This window comes from Eleutherodactylus coqui, chromosome 5 (genome assembly GCF_035609145.1).
Source record: "Eleutherodactylus coqui strain aEleCoq1 chromosome 5, aEleCoq1.hap1, whole genome shotgun sequence".
Classification (NCBI taxonomy): domain Eukaryota; kingdom Metazoa; phylum Chordata; class Amphibia; order Anura; family Eleutherodactylidae; genus Eleutherodactylus; species Eleutherodactylus coqui.
Window position 1 is genome coordinate 15,513,660 of NC_089841.1, and position 19,111 is coordinate 15,532,770.

Sequence of the window (19,111 nt, forward strand, 5' to 3'; positions counted from 1 at the left end):
ATGACTGCCTACAATGTGGTCCATCCGGCTTCAGGCATGCCCGCTGATATGTCCTGGACAAGACAGTGCAGTATGCTACAGTATGTTGTCCATTATTTGGTGCCGGATCTATGCCAGAGTCTACAAACGAAGCCTTCAGCTCAGATATCAGATTAGCAGATGCTGTCTTCTGTTAAAATGAAAGACACGTTTTTCATATTTTTCCTTCTATTCACGATTTTGATCAAAATATTAGGAAAAAACACCAAAAACTGCAAATCTGAATCTGGTCTTATCAGTAACTAACTGTGGTTGCTGTCAATAATATGGGGGTCCTGGGGGATCTATTAAAGGCTCCTGCAGAAGCACTTGCAGCAGAGTTCTCTACAAGACTCGGGTTCCTTTCCATTGAGAATCACTACATAAATAGTATCTTCCATACAGACAGAGTTCGGCCATTTCTGCACCAAGATTAGTTCCTGTTTTTCCCTAATGAACTCATATAAAGCATCACATGGTTTTCTACTAGTCTTTTTTGAGCAGAATTCCTGACACTCACAGCAGTAACCTCCAAACCTCCAAAGAATCTTCTGTTATCTGGGTCTATGTCTCCACGCTCTATTGTGTTAGCACATAGTAATGTGATATGAGTCTATCAGCAGCTATGGGTTCTGAAATCAGAAAATTGGGCACTCCATCCCGATTCGTACGGACTGCAGATGATAAAGAAAGACTCCCACATATATTCCCCATCCATATTATAAATGCCCATCCTGTGTTATCTCCTATAACGGATCACATTGTCAGCCATATTTAGTTTGTACTCCGGCTGAATGGGGGAATATACAGCGGAAAATCTGACAGATCCCAGAGCTTATAAACCTACATAACTACCTGCAGCCGGTGACCGAGGAGAATCTGTGACTCTACTCTGCTGTATTTAGTGGTTACTACTCACCTGTGTGGTTACCTGTAGGAATCTCCTCTTTACACCGCTGATCGCCTCTCACATTTGTCTCTGTAGTATTAATATTGGACAGATCTTCATCCGGATCCAAAAGCTGTGAAACAAATATTGTAAAAGTCAGCAGACGGTTGGAGAAGTCGTGTGGAATGTTTTATGGCATAATGACCTGACAGGAGTAGTTATCTAGGCCACATAAGTAGAAGACCTCTAATAAGACTGAAGACAAGAGCTTCACAGCCTTCTAGAGATCAGAGGGACATCTCCATCTACCTGATGGTCCTGTTGAAGAAGAGGACGGGGACATCTCTCTGGGGTTCTTCTCTTACTGGATGGAACTGCAGGAAACACAGACGGACACTGAAGTCATTCTTTATATACAGATTATAAAGTCCCCGTGGATTTAGTCCTGCCTATTACCTGGTGATGGGAGCGGCTGGTGGGTCTTCATCATGGCGTCCTTGTACAGATCCTTGTGTCCTTCTAAATACTCCCACTCCTCCATGGAGAAATACACAGCGACATCCTGACACCTTATAGGAACCTGACAACACAATATACAGTCATCACCCAGAAGCCTCCAGTGCTGTTACTGTATAATGTCCCAGCATTCCCTGCAGTATCACCTCTCCAGTCAGCAGCTCAATCATCTTGTTGGTGAGTTCTAGAATCTTCTGTACATTGATGTCCTCGTGTATCAGGGGGTGAGGTGGGGGCCCCAGGATTGGTCTCAGGGGTCTCCCCCATCCATCACACACAGGGGCCCAACTACCATAACCAGAGGTCTTCTTCACTACTGTGTAATCCTGCATATGAGGAGACATTAATAAATATCACTACAGACATTTCCAGAGTCTATCACCTCTGCAGTGACATCATCTGTTATGATAAGAATGATGTAATGTGACATCATCAGGATCTCTAAATAGAATATAGTCCAGGCAGCATCAGATGTATCCAAAGAATTTTTTATTCCTCCATAAAAAACTGGTGGCGTTTCGACCGGGTGCAAGGGTCTTTATCAAGCTCTTTATGGAGCTTGATGAAGACCCTTGCACGGGTCGAAACGTCGCCAGTTTTTTATGGAGGAATAAAAAATTCTTTGGATACATCTGATGCTGCCTGGACTATATTCTATTTAGGGTTTCTGTGGTGGGTCATGATCCGGACCCTGCTGGGCTTTGCAATTCCCCTCCTCGCCTGCTTAATATGACTTTTGAAGACATCGGGGAGTTTGAGTTATTCCTAAAGTGCTGCTGCTGAAAAACTTTTGACTGCGATCATCAGGATCTCTCACCTCCCCAGTAAGCTGAAAGAGTATCTCTAGGGTGAGATTTAATATGCTCTTCGCCATCTTGTTCCTGTCCGTCTCCATCCTTTAATGAGGAAAATTCTCTTGACTAGAAGATATCAGAGGATCCGGTATTGTAGGAGCTAAAAGAAGATGAGGCAATATAAAAACCACACAAAATCCTTCAGAAAACAACACAATTACTGGAGAGAATAAGGGGGAACATTTAGGCCAATTTCACATGGGCGATCGGGATATCGCCATGAGAAAATCACGTCAATATTGCTCATAAGATGTCAGAGCGTTAGAACTGCTTTTTCCCGCGAAACCCTACTACCGCTTGCAATTCTGTCGCCATCAAGACAATAGGACTTTCTAAGGTTAAAAAGACATTACACAGAAATTGCAAATTCGTGTGTTGCAATGCGATAAAACAGAGCCTCCATTAGGGAAACATGGGAAAGAAAAAAAGAAGAAAACAAAGAAAAACAGGACATGCTGTGTTTTTTTTTCATGCAACATCGCTTGAGTGAAAACATCGCAAATTTGAAGAAAACTATATTTTATCACCTGTATGAAACTGGCCTAAAGGAGGTATTAGAGGAACCTGTTAGACGTTTGTGATGCCCCGACTACAAGCAGCATGACATCTAATTAGGCTTCTCTTCACCTGGATCGGTTGGGCTGACAGCTGATCCAGGTGGGGATCCGCCCCAATGACTCTTCTCCACGCTTCTGCTTATTAAAGTATGTTTCCTGTATAACGCTGCATCCAGGGCTTCCGAACAGTCAGACCCTGGCAGCCACGTTTTCAGGAACAACTCCATCCTACCTTCCCTGATAGCAGAAAGCTTCTCGTTTACCATCCTCTGTGAGATTCTAGCCTTGACCAGATCTATCTGCAGTACAGGCGAAAACCATTGTGATGCTATATACACTTTGGTAGCCATGCATATATTTTGAGCCAATTTGTGTTATTCATTGTTAAAGCCTAGCTGTTTATCCGCTAGCAAACATGTCGCTGGGACCCGGCCAAAGAACTTGCCAATCACCGAGGAAACAAGGCCAGAAACCTGTCCCCAGAGTGATCTCACCTTCGTCAGGTCCACCAGGTGTTTACAGTAGAACCTAATTCAGCGCATCCCCGAAAACAGGATGAGGAGCTGTTCAGGTTAAATTTGCTAATAATTTCAGGGACCATATAGGACCTGTGGAGAACCTTAATTGAGGTCTATGCCAATGTCACCTGGTGGCTGCCTTTTAATGTAAATGTACAACAATGATGCCAACGAGGTAGAGAGAGATAGTTGTTAATGTCTCGTTTCCATCTAAACACATACGGAAGTTTGCCATCTAGGGAAGGTTGATTCATCGTTGCATAAAGGTAGGAAATAGTCCCTGGCTGCAAAGGGGTCCAAAGACACAATCTTTCGAACGTGGAGTTATTCGATATAGAAGTTGTAGGCAGCAGTAATCTGACAAAACTGTATATCTGGTGAAGTTCGAACCATCTATTATCAGAGACATCATATCTCTCAATAATCTGGGGGATACTAAGCAGTTTTTGGAATTGTTAGAAATTGTTTAGGAGTACTATACTCCTATACTTCCACCAGCAGAAGGTCTTCTGCTGGGTACTCAGGGGGAAGCCCTGATTAGGGGTAATAGGCAAAGGGAGAGAAGGGTCTATCATCAGAGAATTTTTGAACCTAGTCTTTCTCAAAATGTCAAAAAGATGGGACATCAGTGGGGATGCTAGACGCAGGGCCACTACCTTGAAACTCCTGTCCCAGAAAACTGTATGAAAGCCCAGCGGGGCTATCATAGAGGACTTCAGTTGTGTCTAAAGGGGTGCTCCTGTACCAGCAAATATTGGAGGGACCTGAGATAATTGGGCCACGAAAATTTTTTTTTGAAAGCTGGGAACGGACAGCCCGCCTACACATCTATGGTAGAACATAATATTTTGATGAATTCTTGGTCTCTTCTCTCCCCAAATAAATCAGAAAACAGTCTGTTGAATATCTTTCAATTCAGCCATAGGGATGTTAACTGGGAAGCAGTGAAATAAATAAAGAAGTCTTGGTAGTATTGTCATTTTAATTGCATTTATGCGTCCAATCCAGGACAGGGTGGGCTGGTCCTATCTTCTCAATTCTGCCTTAATGACTTTAAATAATGGGGGGTAATTCCAACTATACAGGGAAGTCAGAGCAGGAGGGAGTTTTATGCCCAGGTAGATAAGATGTGTGTGTGGGGGGGTGAAAGTGTGTGTGTGTGGGGGGGGGGGGGGGTGAAACCCAAAATTGAGGTCTATAAGCTTTTTCATCAGGCCGGGGACATTGATATAAAGAACCTCTGTCTTGTCCATATTGACCGTTATCCCCAACACCTCCGCAAGTGTATCAAGGGTTCCAAACAGGTTGGGTAGAGAGGTGAGGGGCCTAGTGAGGAAGAGCAAGATATTGTCTGCAAACAGACTCATCTTGTATTCTCTATCCCCACAACTAAGACCTGCTATGTTTGGGTTTTGTCTAATTAAACAAGCCAGAGGCTCCATCGCTAATGCAAATATGGCTGGGGACAACAGACAACCCTGTCTTGTCCCTCTCTGATTAGGGATTGAGTTGTTCTCAAAATTTGGGAGTTTTAGTTTCGCGGATGGATGGGAGTACAGGGACCTAAGGGCCGCTATGTATGGTCCCTCCACCCCCAATCTTTTCTAAAACAGCAAATAGATAGTCCCATGACAGGCTATCGAACACCTTTTCTATGTCAAGTGCTAGAAGAAATAATTGGGATTTCTGGGATTGTGAGATGTGGACAAGGTTCAGAATTTTTCTAACATTATCATGGGCTTGGCTTGCAGCGATAAAACCCACTTGGTCCCTGTGGATCAGGGCAGGTAGATATTTATTTATCTGGGTGGCGAGGATAATAGTAAATATTTTATAATCTAAATTTAAGAGAGATATAGGGCAGTAGTTCTTTGGGGTGGTGTGATCTTTATTGGGTTTAGGAATCACCACTATATGAGCGTCCAAGAATTCCTCAGGTATTTGTTTTCCCGAAAGTAGGTCATTATACAATCGAATCAAGGGGTCGATGAGGAGTTCTGCAAACTTTTTATAGTAGAGGGCGGTCAGCCCATCAGGCCCTGGAGCTTTGCCTAGCTTTACATTTTTTATAGTTTCTTCCACCTCCTCCACCTCAATGGGTTGGTTTAAATCAGATTATTGATTTGGGTCCAATTGTGGTAGGGGGATTCCATCTAGGAGGGACTGTGGAGCTAATAGGTGTCTCTGTGGCTTATATTTATAGAGAGAACTATAGAAATCTTGAAATGTCTGTGCAATTGTGCTGGGGTTTGAGGTGCCGTTCCCATCGTCTGACCGGATTAAGGAGACTGTGTTAAGTGTCTCTCTTTGCTTAAGTTTTGTGGCCAACAACTTGTCAGGTTTATTAGCCAGTCGGTAGTAACGGGCTTTTGTCCACTGTAGGGCCCTCTTAGCTTGGGATGTGTAGAGTAGATCCAGCTGGAGCTTAATGTCCCTTATTTCTTTAATCAGAGCCGGGCACAGGAGCTGTTGGTTCGCTCGTTCTAGGATGCCCAGCCATCTCTCCAGGTATGTTACTTTCCGGGCTTTCTCTTTCTTAATGCGTGTTGGAATTTTGATAATCTGTCCCCTTTTGTATTCCTTATGGGCTAGCCAAACCCATACTGGTTGTGAGTTGAGGGTAACATTAGTGTCCAGGTAGGTTTTAAGTTGATCATTTATTTGGGAGAGGGATGCTGGGTTCTTAAGAAGGGCTTAATTTGGTCTCCATTTCATCGAGTGTGTGTGTGATTGGTGGTCCAGGAAGTGTAACATAACCATATCATGGTCTGACCAGGCACAAGGGATATGACGGGCTTGGGCCAGGGTTGGTAGAATCGATGTAGACACAAGGGTCCAGTCTAAGCACGAGTAAGATTTATGGGGTGGAGAGAAGAATGTGTATCTTTTTTTGCTCAATGAATCTCCCTCCACACATCTGCTATTGCCAGATCCACCATTGTAGCCTTTAAGGAAGCTCTTTGCGCTGGACTTAGTCTATCTACGCCCAAATAGGAGTGGTCCAGAGAGGTGGACTGCACAATAGATATGGGAATCTGGATTGTTTCGGAGTTTGTTGGCCACTATGGAGAAAAGTTTATGTGGGTTTGTGCTGGGGGCATAGGAGTTTAGCATCATTACTTTATTGTCATAAAAAGAACTCTGTAGGATAAGAGATCTGCCCTGTGGATCAGCTTTCACATGGGTGACCGTCAAGGGGAAGGAGTTGTGTATGAGGGTAGTAACGCCTTGATGTTTCTTGGGGCTGTAGAAGAATATATTTTAGAGTACTCAGGGTGAAAAAACCTTGGCGCAGATGAAGCAGAGAAGCGAGTCTCCTGTAGGCAAATAATGCCTAGTTTAAGTTTCAAATAGTGGGACAGAGCTTTGCGTCTCTTTAGAGGTGAAAATAAGCCCCTTAACATTGTGGGAGAGGATAACTATTATTTTACTAGTAAGTTATATGCCGATGAAGGCTTGGGCAGTGGGTGGTAGTCCCCATATCCTCCACTTGTTTGGGGCCCAGGTAGCCCTGATCTAAGAGCCACCGTCCTCCCAATGTGTGTCTGTCTAGAGAGTCCTACAAATCATGGTAGGTGTACATAGTGCTTACATGTGGAATTTACCTTGGAAAAAGACACAGAGTTAGATAAACTTACAACTTACAAAAAAACAACAACATATTGGACTTGTAGGCCCAAAGTGGGCCAGACGTCGGGTGCATCCCTCATAATATGTTGGACACCTGTTAGGTTCTGGGTGGAATAGGCAGCAAATACCTCCAGTCCGCCTGGAGCTAGAAGTGGCTAGAAAAGAAAAGGTTAAGAGTAGAGATAAGCGAACGTACTTGGTAAGGGCGATTTCGCAATCGAGCACCGCGATTTTCGAGTACTTCACTACTCGGGTGAAAAGTACTCGGGTGCGCCGGGGGGGGGGGGGGGGGGCGGCGGAGTGGGGGGTAGCAGCGGGGAACAGGGGGGAGCCCTCTCTCTCTCCCCCCCACTCCCCGCTGCAACCCCCCGCTCACCCCCGGCGCACCCGAGTACTTTTCACCCGAGTAGTGAAGTACTCGAAAATCGCGGTGCTCGATTGCGAAATCACTCTTACCGAGTACGTTCGCTCATCTCTAGTTAAGAGCCAGATCGATACCACAAATTTTAAACTTTAACATTGTTCAGTATAGGTCAAGTTGAGTGTCTCGCTTGTTCTGAGGGCAACCTAGTATAGAGATCGAGACATTCGGAACCCATTAGCGCATCATTTAAACAACTAATCCCAGGTGAACAGGGGCAAAGTGCATTGTCTTTAATGCTTGGGGGGGGGGGGCAGAAAGTTGTTTTGTAAAGTCTCCAAATTTTCCTTTTCCTCTCTGGGTGGCACTGCGTAATATATAAAAGGTGTACCATACAGTCTCGTAGTTGTGTGGGGTTCCACATATCTGGGGAGGTTGCTCTCGGCGTGAGGTTCTGGTCGTTGACCAGGTCTTTGTCGGCTGCTGGGCTTTGGGTGTTACGACATTCGGGGTATCAAAAGGAATTCTCTCTTCCTCCAGGGCATGTCTTCCTTCCTCTAGGGTTCGGAAATTGTATGTTCGCTGGTTGATCTTCATGTTCAATGTGAAGGGGAAGTTTCATCTGTAGTGGATGTTGGCTCTTTGCAAAACCTGTATGAGGGGTCTCAAGCTTCTTCTTCTTTTAGCCAGGGTGATTGGGGCGATATCCGCATAAATCTGGACAGACGTCGGGACCCCCGAAAGAACGGCTAGGTTTCTTGCTGTTGCCAATATCTGGTCGTGCATCTCGCCATAGTGGAGTTTGAGTGCAACGTCTCTAGGTAGATCTGGGCTGTTAGGTCTACTCAGGGCTCAGTGAATATGGATGATATGCAAGTTTTCTTGAGAGTCTTATGGTAGCAGCGGAGAGAACAGATTGATTTCAGCTTTGTGGATGTTGGTAACTGCCTCTGACAAGCCTTTGATTCGGATGTTAGCTCGTCTGCTTCTATTTTCCAAGTCTTCACATTTTATTACAAAGCTTCTATCCTCTCAGAGAAATCCTCACCCTTAGCTCATTCTTGGTCCAAGGCATCTACGATGTTGTCTGTCTTGTGCTCCAGTTCTGCAGTGCGTTGTCCTAGGTAGTGTATCTGACTCTTGATGTCTTGTAGAGCCGATTGCAGTTCTGCTTTAAATAGCTGTTGTATACGGAGAAAGCGCCGTATCGTGGGCAGAGAGTGGGGAGTTGTCTGTTGTTGGCGATGGTTAGGCAAATTGATCCTAGTATTGGCGACATTGGATTTTTCATGTCCGCATCTTGCTTCTGTGGCCTCTCCAGTTCAGAGGGGGTAGGTTGAGAGCTTGAGAATAGTTCTGGAAGTGTGCTCTGCGATTTAGAAGGTCGTGATTTACCCTGCTTGCTATTTTTCTTTGACATAGTGGTGTGACATCAGTCCGGCTTCCACTGAAATGACCAGGATGGGAGTGGAACACAGATCACAGATGACAGTAAAACATCGTGTCTATGTATGCACCCTTTCAGCTTGGTGGGGGAACCTAGTGGGTCTGCTGCATAGGTCTAGGAAATGTGGGTAAGGTCGGTCAAAACGCACGGGATTTTGAGCGGGGTTCCACTAATTGTGAGCTTTTTCCAAGACCCTGCTTGCATAAGTTACTGTATGAGAACTGTAGGCTGTATATAAGGTGTGAGATGGTCAATTAGGTCAATTATCAGAGTAATAGCTGCAGTTCCCAGTTTTGCCACTAGGTGTCAGCAGAGCTCTGGAGAAATTTTGATTGCAGCTGTACTTTCCCGTATCACCACTAGATGGCAGCAGTGTCTTGAAGAGAGATGGTGCAGGATTTCTGACAGTCCCTTTGGACCAGGACAGGGGAAAGCCCAGCTGTTTGTGAGGGGAGTACTTAAGCTGACCTCTCTTTGCAGCTCTGTTCCCCCTTTCTCCATGCTTTGTATCTGGATTAGGCTTAGGAGGGGGATGTGGGGGGTTTGCAGGACTCACCCCCTCAGGCACTGCAACTTTATGTTGCAGCTGGGTTCCCGCCGTGCTGTATTGTCCTCTGTTGGAGTGTGGGAGCCCACAGGTCGTCCGATGAGGTCTCAGGTCCGGCTGAGGACACAGCCTCCAGGCTGGTCACCTGGTCCACCGCAATCTCGGCCCTGTTGTTAGCCCCCAAGTCCCCTCCGACCCTCGATCCTCAGGGGTATGTAGTGTTTCAGCCTGCTTTGCCTTCCGGCGCTGCTCCGGGGAGACTCTGGGGAAGCTGGTGATCTTCTCCTCGGCTCTCCCGCCGGCAGAAGCCAAGCACCTCGGGCTGCAACTCCAGTGCTGGGCCGCCGCTCCGCTCACGGATTCGCCATGGCTGTTGGTGTTGGGTCCCATATAGGAGGCTGCTGGGTGGTCTCTCAAACCTTGTGGGAGATGAGCAAGGCCAAGGCACCGAGGCAGGCCGCATGACCCCTGGTGGTCCTCAAGGGGTTTCACCCACAACCCTGTGAACTGCACGTCTCTGGGGGAAGTATAGAGGGCTTTTGGCAGTGGAGAATTTGCTATTTTAAGCCAAAAACAGAGCTTCCATAGGGGGTTTTGGCGGAGCTCGAGCCTCGTGCGTCTTCCCGACTCTGCAGCTGGCCATGCCCCCTTGGCATGTGTTCTTTTTGGAACAACTGGTGGAATGATACACATGATTTGAATACAAGGCTTGAAGGATACAATGTATTTATAAGAAACAGACCTAATAAAAGGGGAGGAGGTGTTCTGTTGTATGTTAGGAAAACATTCATCTGCACAGAGATTCAAGCTTCAGAGCTGGGAGTTCTGTAGAAACTGTTTGGGTAAGAATTCAAGGTGAGAACAACAGAAAGAACACCATTGTAGGCATTTATGGTACTGTTGTACTCTGATGCAATCGGAAGTTAGGGGTTTGACAGCCTTTAGCAGGAGGGAACACCCCTTTTGGGCCCCTAGCTGCCGATTGGCTGAGCTGAGGATGGAAGATTCTGCACTGCTGGCTGGCCGCTAACACAGTGACACCAGACAGGTGCCTGTGGAGGCCAACACGGAAACTAAGTGCCTAATCATCCACAGTGTGCCGTGGCCGAGCTGTATTGGTCGGTCCAGGAGCAGCGGAACACAGCGGCCAAAATACTGTCCGTGCAGGACCAACAACGGCACAAAGGGGCAGCAGAGCAGAACATCAGAGGAGCTACAGGGCAGAGTGTTGCAGCTGGAGACAGTGACACCGGCGGCCTGTTGAGCGGTGCTGCACAAGGAGGGAAGCACACCACCGGGGACACTAAGCAGGCAGTATGAGCAACGAGAGAAGCGGCAGTGGTGGTGTAACAGGCTTTAACAGCGGGCTGCTGCACAAGAAGGGGAGCAGAGTGCCGAGGACAGTTATCAGGCAAAAGGAGCTATAAGAAAAGCGCCAGCGGTAGAGTATCAGGCTGTTACTGTGGGGGACAGAGACCGGCGACCTGTTGAACAGCGCTGCACAAGGAGGGAAGCACAGCACCGAGGACAGTAAACAGCCAGGAGGAGCAACGACTGAAGCGCCAGTGGCGAGGGTAACTCACAGTATCTGCGATAATCAATGATCAGAGTCCGCCTACAGCGATGAACCCGGGGAGCCTAAGCTGGAAGCGTCACCTGCCACTTCACTGCTAGTGAAGCAGCCCAACCCATGTCTCCACCCCCTAGTTCCGGTGGCCTCAAGATACAACAGTACCAGCATTTACTATAAGCCGCCTGGACAAGCAGAAGATATGGATGACGTCTTTCTACATCAGATGGACAAGCTCTCAAAAAATCACAACATACAGATCACGGGAGATTTTACCAATCCAGATATTTGTTGGGAATCTTAGGTAAAAGTAATGGATTCAACAAATTCTTATCCGCTCTTGCTGACATCTTTCTTTTCCAAAAGGTAGAAGAGGAAACAAGGGAAACTGCTATATTGGACTGAATTCTTACCAACAGGGAGGGAATGGCGGAAGAAGTAAGGGTGGCTGGGACCTTAGGAGGCAGTGATCATGCTATCCTTGAATTTTGGATACAAAGGGGAGGAAGACCTGGGAAGACTCAGACCTCAAGGTTGGATTTCAGAAAGGTAAATTTTAATGGACTCAGAAAGAGGGTAGGAATAATCCAATCTTAAATATTTGATTCGGTAAATATACAGCCCTTGGTCCTGGGCTTTAATTCCACCCGATAGTAAAAATTTAAAGCGGGATTAAAGCCCCTGCTTCTGCAATCAATCAGAACCATGTAAGGTTGTCAGCTGTTAGTCACAACTGAGAACCCGAACAGAAGGCAGGAGGATTTTTTAACTCCTTCTGTCTTCTCCTTTTCTTGGTACACCGTGCTCAATGAGCGATATGTACTAAGAAGTGAAAGTGGAAGTATAACTTCCACTACGTGACCCGCAGGTCATGTGACCATCGGGATCCCATGGCACAGCAGAGCTGTAGGGTCATGGCAGACCCTGATCCGCTCTGCTAGTGACTACTGTCACTACAGGGGATATTTTTCCCTGTAACTAGGGCTCCTATGGATGCCCCAGCTACATTGGGAAAGTGTCAAATAAAAAAATTTAAAAAACACATGTGAATGTCCCCCAGAGGTCTTATATGACATGATGGGGAATATAGATCATAAAAAAATAATCACATAAATCAGTAAAACCATATTACTAAATCAGATAAAAATATATACATTAAAAAGAAAATAACCCAAAGCCTGCGCCAACCAAAACCTTCGCCGTGTGCGCCCTAACACCAACCATACAGATTATATATCAAAACGACCGAAACAAAATGAGGAACCCGTTCTCATACTCTATTTTAGCGTAAATGTATTAATTTAAAAAGAAAACTATAAATCTTAAAAAAATATGTTTTTAGCTTTTTGCCCCTCAATAAAAACTGAAAAAAGTCAGTAAAAAGATATTTAAAAAATAGCCCGATGTCACGGAAAAAAAACACAGCAAAAAAAATTTTGCAAACTGAAGGAAAAAAATAGGGCAGTTAAACCACCACATGGGTAAAATACCTAAAAAGTGTCTGGTCCTTAAGGGGTTAAGGACAGAAACGTCCAGGAAGGTCGGGAAATATTGCGAAATGAAATTCTGAAAGCATCTTTAACAATCCCTAAAAAAATGGAAGAATGGGGAGTATTTAAAGAGACCAGGAGGGATGAACACAGAACTTGCACACATGTTAAAAAGGAAGAAAAATCTGTCTGTGAAATGGAAAGAGGAGGGAATATCTAAAGAAGAATATAATCAGTCTGCAGAAACTGTAGGGCAAGTGTCGGAAAAGCTAAAGCTAATAATGAACGGAGGCTTGTAACAGAGGCCAAAAGCAATAAAAATGGACTTGGGGGTATGTCAAAAGCAAAAACGCTATATTTTCTCCTTAGGGAGAACAATTATATACTATAAACTAAGTGAGGAGACTCATATGGCCATGCACGCTCCTCTGGGTAATATGCAAATAAGGGAGATGGAATAAATCCTCCACAGTGCCACCTATTGGAAGGCAGCATTCCTTCAAGTCAAAGTCAGACTTTTTATACAAGCCTTGTTACAATGACTGGGAATTACAAGCAAAGCCAGACTCCATGTACAGACAGCTGTTTCAGGGTTTTTTTCCCTTCATTAGGCCTCATGTCCACGGGGAAAATCAGATCCGCTGCAGATTCTCCATGGAGAATCTGCAGCGGGTCCCTCCTGCCCCGCGGACATGAGCGCTGAAAATAACAATAAATAAGAATAAACTCACCTCCCATCCGCTCCGTTTCTTCTCTTCGCTGCGGCGTCATCTTCTCTCGTCGCGGCCGGATCTCCTTTCTTCGGCTCGGCGGATGTGCATGATGACGTCGGTGACGTGCCCCGCGCATGCGCCGGGCCGAAGCAAAATGATCCGGCCGCGACTGAGAGAAGATGGCGCCGCGCCGAAGAGAAGAACCGGAGCGGGTGAGTAAAACGTGATTTTTGTCTCCCGCGGATCCGGACGGCTTCCATAGGCTTCAATAGAAGCCCGCGGGAGCCGTCCCCGCGGGAGACCCGCATGAAAATGGAGCATGGTCCAGATTTTTCCATGCTCCATTTTTTTTTAAATCCCTTTTATTGACCATCCGCGGGTATTTATCTACCCGCGGGTGGTCAATGCATCCCTATGGGGTGCGGATCCGCGGGCAGGAGAAGAGTTAAAATCCGCTGCAGATTTTAATTCTTATTTTGCCCGTGGACATGAGCCCTTAGTGTAAAGTAGGAGTCTGGCTTTGCTAGTGAGAGGCCTGCTGCCTTTCAATAGGTGGCACTGTGGAGGATTTATTCCATCTCCCTTATTTGCATATTACCCAGAGGAGCGTGCGTGGCCATTTGAGTCTCCTCACTTAGTTTATAGTATATAGTTGTTCTCCCTAAGGAGAAAAGAGCCTTTCTGACCCCCGTCCTAGGCCTCTCACTAGCAAAGCCAGACTCCTACCTTACACTAATGAAAGGGCAAAAACCCTGAAACAGCTGTCTGTATATGGAGTCTTGCTTTGCTTTTAATTCTTGGTCATTATAACAAGGCTTGTATAAAGAGTCTGACTTTGACTTGAAGGAATGCTGCCTTTCAATAGATGGCACTGTGGAGGATTTATTCCATCTCCCTTATATTCAAAAGCAAAAGAAACATCTAAGATGCTATTGGATGTTTACAAGATGAAAATGGTGAATTGGTTAAGAATGATGTTGAGAAGTCTGAATTTCTAAATTCCTATTTTGTATCTGTTTTCTCTCAGAAAGTAGATGGAACATCAGCTGATCTTCCCTGCGCCGTCGTGTTCACGATGTAGATGTTATTCTGCACGCAAACGTGAAATCCACACATGGAAGAGATGGAGATAGAGGTGACACGTCGCTTCTTAATGCGGATTCTACATTACAATATCGCACACAGGATTTCCCGCTGACTGTGGTAAATTTACACGCAGATCTGCGGCTCCAACAAAGGAAAATCCGTGTCAGGAATCAGCGACGGCCGTGCGGATCTCCAATGTGGACATTTCATCAAAATGTTCCTGTGCGAACGGCGGAAGAAACGCAGTGATCCCTCAGAAAGTTACTGGTGCAATGTCGCCGGCAGCCTTGGAAACAAGGTGTGCAGAAGATCCACAAACTGAGTGTTTGCATCAGGGGCCCGAAGCCTTAAGCTCTACCCCGGGGCCACAGAGCAGTGTGTACAGCCGAGAACCGTGCGGAGATGCTGTTTGGCGCGGTTTCACATTGATGGGTAAATGGCGGCACAATTGTGCAGGTAAACAGCGGATTTATATACAGAACCGCTCGGCCAGAAACAATCAATATACAAACTGCGCAACACGGTAATTAGCGAATATTTCACCGCATCTCGGCTGTCCAGAAGCGGCACTGCGGGCCGATACCCCCAATGTAGGAGCAAAAGACGGAGAAAAGGTAGGAGGGTGGAAGACCTCTGGCAGCAGAAGGGTTAATCACCCCCCCTTCTCCAGCGGTCCTTATGGGGTTAATCCTCCCCTCCCCCGGTGGTCCTGACATAACGGGACATACTGACCTGCAAAGCGGGACAGCAGCAGTGAGCTTCCAGGACCTGTGATGACATCACCATCATTTGATCATATGTGTGGGAGAAGTCAGGGATCACATGACCAGGGGGTATTAGTATCTGCAGAGCTCTGCTGTGCTGGTTGTGATCCCTGCTGGATGAGCAGAAGGGAACAGGATGTAGTAGAGCTGTGTGTGTGATGTGTGGGGGTCAGGATGGATGGAGTAGAGCTGTGTGTGTGATGTGTGGGGGGTCAGGATGGATGGAGTAGAGCTGTGTGTGTGATGTGTGAGGGTCAGGATGGATGGAGTAGAGCTGTGTGTGTGATGTGTGGGGGTCCGGATGGATGAAGTAGAGCTGTGTGTGTGATGTGTGGGGGTCAGGATGGATGGAGTAGAGCTGTGTGTGATGTGTGGGGGTCAGGATGGATGGAGTAGAGCTGTGTGTGTGATGTGTGGGGGTCAGGATGGATGAAGTAGAGCTGTGTGTGATGTGTGGGGGTCAGGATGGATGGAGTAGAGCTGTGTGTGTGATGTGTGGGGGGTCAGGATGGATGGAGTAGAGCTGTGTGTGATGTGTGGGGGTCAGGATGGATGGAGTAGAGCTGTGTGTGTGATGTGTGGGGGTCAGGATGGATGGAGTAGAGCTGTGTGTGTGATGTGTGGGGGTCAGGATGGATGTAGTAAAGCTGTGTGTGTGATGTGTGGGGGTCAGGATGGATGGAGTAGAGCTGTGTGTGTGATGTGTGGGGGTCAGGATGGATGGAGTAGAGCTGTGTGTGTGATGTGTGGGGGTCAGGATGGATGGAGTAGAGCTGTGTGTGTGATGTGTGGGGGTCAGGATGGATGGAGTAGAGCTGTGTGTGATGTGTGGGGGTCAGGATGGATGCAGTAGAGCTGTGTGTGTGATGTGTGGGGGTCAGGATGGATGGAGTAGAGCTGTGTGTGATGTGTGGCGGTCAGGATGGATGGAGTAGAGCTGTGTGTGTGATGTGTGGGGGTCAGGATGGATAGAGTAGAGCTGTGTGTGTGATGTGTGGGGGTCAGGATGGATGGAGTAGAGCTGTGTGTGTGATGTGTGGGGGTCAGGATGGATGGAGTAGAGCTGTGTGTGTGATGTGTGGGGGTCAGGATGGATGGAGTAGAGCTGTGTGTGTGATGTGTGGGGATCAGGATGGATGGAGTAGAGCTGTGTGTGATGTGTGGGGGTCAGGATGGATGGAGTAGAGCTGTGTGTGATGTGTGGGGGTCAGGATGGATGGAGTAGAGCTGTGTGTGTGATGTGTGGGGGTCAGGATGGATGGAGTAGAGCTGTGTGTGTGATGTGTGGGGGTCAGGATGGATGGAGTAGAGCTGTGTGTGTGATGTGTGGGGATCAGGATGGATGGAGTAGAGCTGTGTGTGATGTGTGGGGGTCAGGATGGATGGAGTAGAGCTGTGTGTGATGTGTGGGGGTCAGGATGGATGGAGTAGAGCTGTGTGTGATGTGTGGGGGTCAGGATGGATGGAGTAGAGCTGTGTGTGTGATGTGTGGGGGTCAGGATGGATGGAGTAGAGCTGTGTGTGTGATGTGTGGGGGTCAGGATGGATGGAGTAGAGCTGTGTGTGTGATGTGTGGGGATCAGGATGGATGGAGTAGAGCTGTGTGTGATGTGTGGGGGTCAGGATGGATGGAGTAGAGCTGTGTGTGATGTGTGGGGGTCAGGATGGATGGAGTAGAGCTGTGTGTGATGTGTGGGGGTCAGGATGGATGGAGTAGAGCTGTGTGTGATGTGTGGGGGTCAGGATGGATGGAGTAGAGCTGTGTGTGTGATGTGTGGGGGTCAGGATGGATGGAGTAGAGCTGTGTGTGTGATGTGTGGGGGTCAGGATGGATGGAGTAGAGCTGTATGTGTGATGTGTGGGGGTCAGGATGGATGGAGTAGAGCTGTGTGTGTGATGGGTGGGGGTCAGGATGGATGGAGTAGAGCTGTGTGTGTGATGTGTGGGGGTCAGGATGGATGGAATAGAGCTGTGTGTGTGATGTGTGGTGGTCAGGATGGATGGAGTAGAGCTGTGTGTGTGATGTGTGGGGGTCAGGATGGATGGAGTAGAGCTGTGTGTGTGATGTGTGGGGGTCAGGATGGATGGAGTAGAGCCGTGTGTGATGTGTGGGGGCCAGGATGGATGGAGTAGAGCCGTGTGTGATGTGTGGGGGGCAGGATGGATGGAGTAGAGCTGTGTGTGTGATGTGTGGGGGTCAGGATGGATGGAGTAGAGCTGTGTGTGATGTGTGGGGGTCAGGATGGATGGAGTAGAGCTGTGTGTGTGATGTGTGGGGGTCAGGATGGATGGAGTAGAGCTGTGTGTGATGTGTGGGGGTCAGGATTGATGGAGTAGAGCTGTGTTTGTGATGTGTGGGGGTCAGGATAGATGGAGTAGACCTGTGTGTGTGATGTGTGGGGGTCAGGATGGATGGAGTAGAGCTCTGTGTGTGATGTGTGGGGGTCAGGATGGATGGAGTAGAGCTCTGTGTGATGTGTGGGGGTCAGGATGGATGGAGTAGAGCTGTGTGTGTGATGTGTGGGGGTCAGGATGGATGGAGTAGAGCTGTGTGTGTGATGTGTGGGGGTCAGGATGGATGGAGTAGAGCTGTGTGTGTGATGTGTGGGGGTCAGGATGGATGGAGTAGAGCTGTGTGTGTGATGTGTGGGGGTCAGGATGGACGGAGTAGAGCTGTGTGTGTGATGTGTGGGGGTCAGGATGGACGGAGTAGAGCTGTGTGTGTGATGTGTGGGGGTCAGGATGGACGGAGTAGAGCTGTGTGTGTGATGTGTGGGGGTCAGGATGGATGGAGTAGAGCTGTGTGTGTGATGTGTCGGGGTCAGGATGGATGGAGTAGAGCTGTGTGTGATGTGTGGGGATCAGGATGGATGGAGTAGAGCTGTGTGTGATGTGTGGGGGTCAGGATGGATGGAGTAGAGCTGTGTGTGTGATGTGCGGGGGTCAGGATGGATGGAGTAGAGCTGTGTGTGTGATGTGTGAGGGTCAGGATGGACGGAGTAGAGCTGTGTGTGTGATGTGTGGGGTTCAGGATGGATGGAGTAGAGCTGTGTGTGATGTGTGGGGGTCAGGATGGATGGAGTAGAGCTGTGTGTGTGATGTGTGGGGGTCAGGATGGATGGAGTAGAGCTGTGTGTGTGTGATGTGTGGGGGTCAGGATGGATGGAGTAGAGCTGTGTGTGTGATGTGTGGGGGTCAGGATGGATGGAGTAGAGCTGTGTGTGTGATGTGTGGGGGTCAGGATGGATGGAGTAGAGCTGTGTGTGTGATGTGTGGCGGTCAGGATGGAAGGAGTAGAGCTGTGTGTGTGATGTGTGGGGGTCAGGATGGATGGAGTAGAGCTGTGTGTGATGTGTGGGGGGTCAGGATGGATGGAGTAGAGCTGTGTGTGTGATGTGTGGGGGTCAGGATGGATGCAGTAGAGCTGTGTGTGATGTGTGGGGGTCAGGATGGATGGAGTAGAGCTGTGTGCGGTGTGTGGGGGTCAGGATGAATGGAGTAGAGCTGTGTGTGTGATGTGTGGGGGTCAGGATGGATGGAGTAGAGATGTGTTTGATGTGTGGGGGGTCAGGATGGATGGAGTAAAGCTGTGTGTGTGATGTGTGGGGGTCAGGATGGATGGAGTACAGCTGTGTGTGTGATGTGTGGGGGTCAGGATGGATGGAGTAGAGCTGTGTGTGTGTGATGTGTGGGGGTCAGAATGGATGGAGTAGAGCTGTGTGTGTGATGTGTGGGGCTCAGGATGGATGGAGTAGAGCTGTGTGTGTGATGTGTGGGGGTCAGGATGGATGGAGTAGAGCTGTGTGTGTGTGATGTGTGTGGGTCAGGATGGATGGAGTAGAGCTGTGTGTGTGATGTGTGGGGGTCAGGATGGATGGAGTAGAGCTGTGTGTGTGATGTGTGGGGGTCAGGATGGATGGAGTAGAGCTGTGTGTGTGATGTGTGGGGGTCAGGATGGATGGAGTAGAGCTGTGTGTGATGTGTGGGGGTCAGGATGGATGGAGTAGAGCTGTGTGTATGATGTGTGGGGGTCAGGATGGATGGAGTAGAGCTGTGTGTGATGTGTGGGGGTCAGGATGGATGGAGTAGAGCTGTGTGTGATGTGTGGGGGTCAGGATGCATGGAGTAGAGCTGTGTGTGATGTGTGGGGG

The 19,111-nt window shown here is 47.9% G+C and overlaps 2 protein-coding genes across 2 annotated transcripts in view; one reads left to right on the forward strand and one right to left on the reverse strand.

Annotated features, from left to right (window-relative positions):
- LOC136628999 (zinc finger protein 678-like) overlaps nucleotides 1-19,111 on the forward strand; it is a 284,392-nt gene that overhangs the window by 20,246 nt on the left and 245,035 nt on the right. The window lies entirely within an intron of this gene.
- Nucleotides 1,310-14,959, reverse strand: LOC136627149 (gastrula zinc finger protein XlCGF66.1-like). The gene is made up of 5 exons (XM_066602085.1): nucleotides 14,929-14,959; nucleotides 2,241-2,377; nucleotides 1,570-1,749; nucleotides 1,370-1,487; nucleotides 1,310-1,320 (listed from the first exon to the last, which is right to left on the reverse strand). Exons 2-5 carry the CDS (start codon nucleotides 2,316-2,318, stop codon nucleotides 1,310-1,312), a joined length of 387 nt encoding a protein of 128 aa, XP_066458182.1. The 5' UTR covers nucleotides 2,319-2,377; nucleotides 14,929-14,959.

Excerpts from the sequence above, each read along its gene's own strand:
- LOC136627149 (XM_066602085.1), bottom strand. The coding sequence starts at position 2,318 with ATGGAGACGGACAGGAACAAGATGGCGAAGAGCATATTAAATCTCACC. Across the intron at positions 1,750-2,240 it reads TCTTTCAGCTTACTGGGGAG|GATTACACAGTAGTGAAGAA; the intron begins GTGAGAGATCCT and ends CCTCATATGCAG. Across the intron at positions 1,488-1,569 it reads TTGAGCTGCTGACTGGAGAG|GTTCCTATAAGGTGTCAGGA; the intron begins GTGATACTGCAG and ends TTGTGTTGTCAG.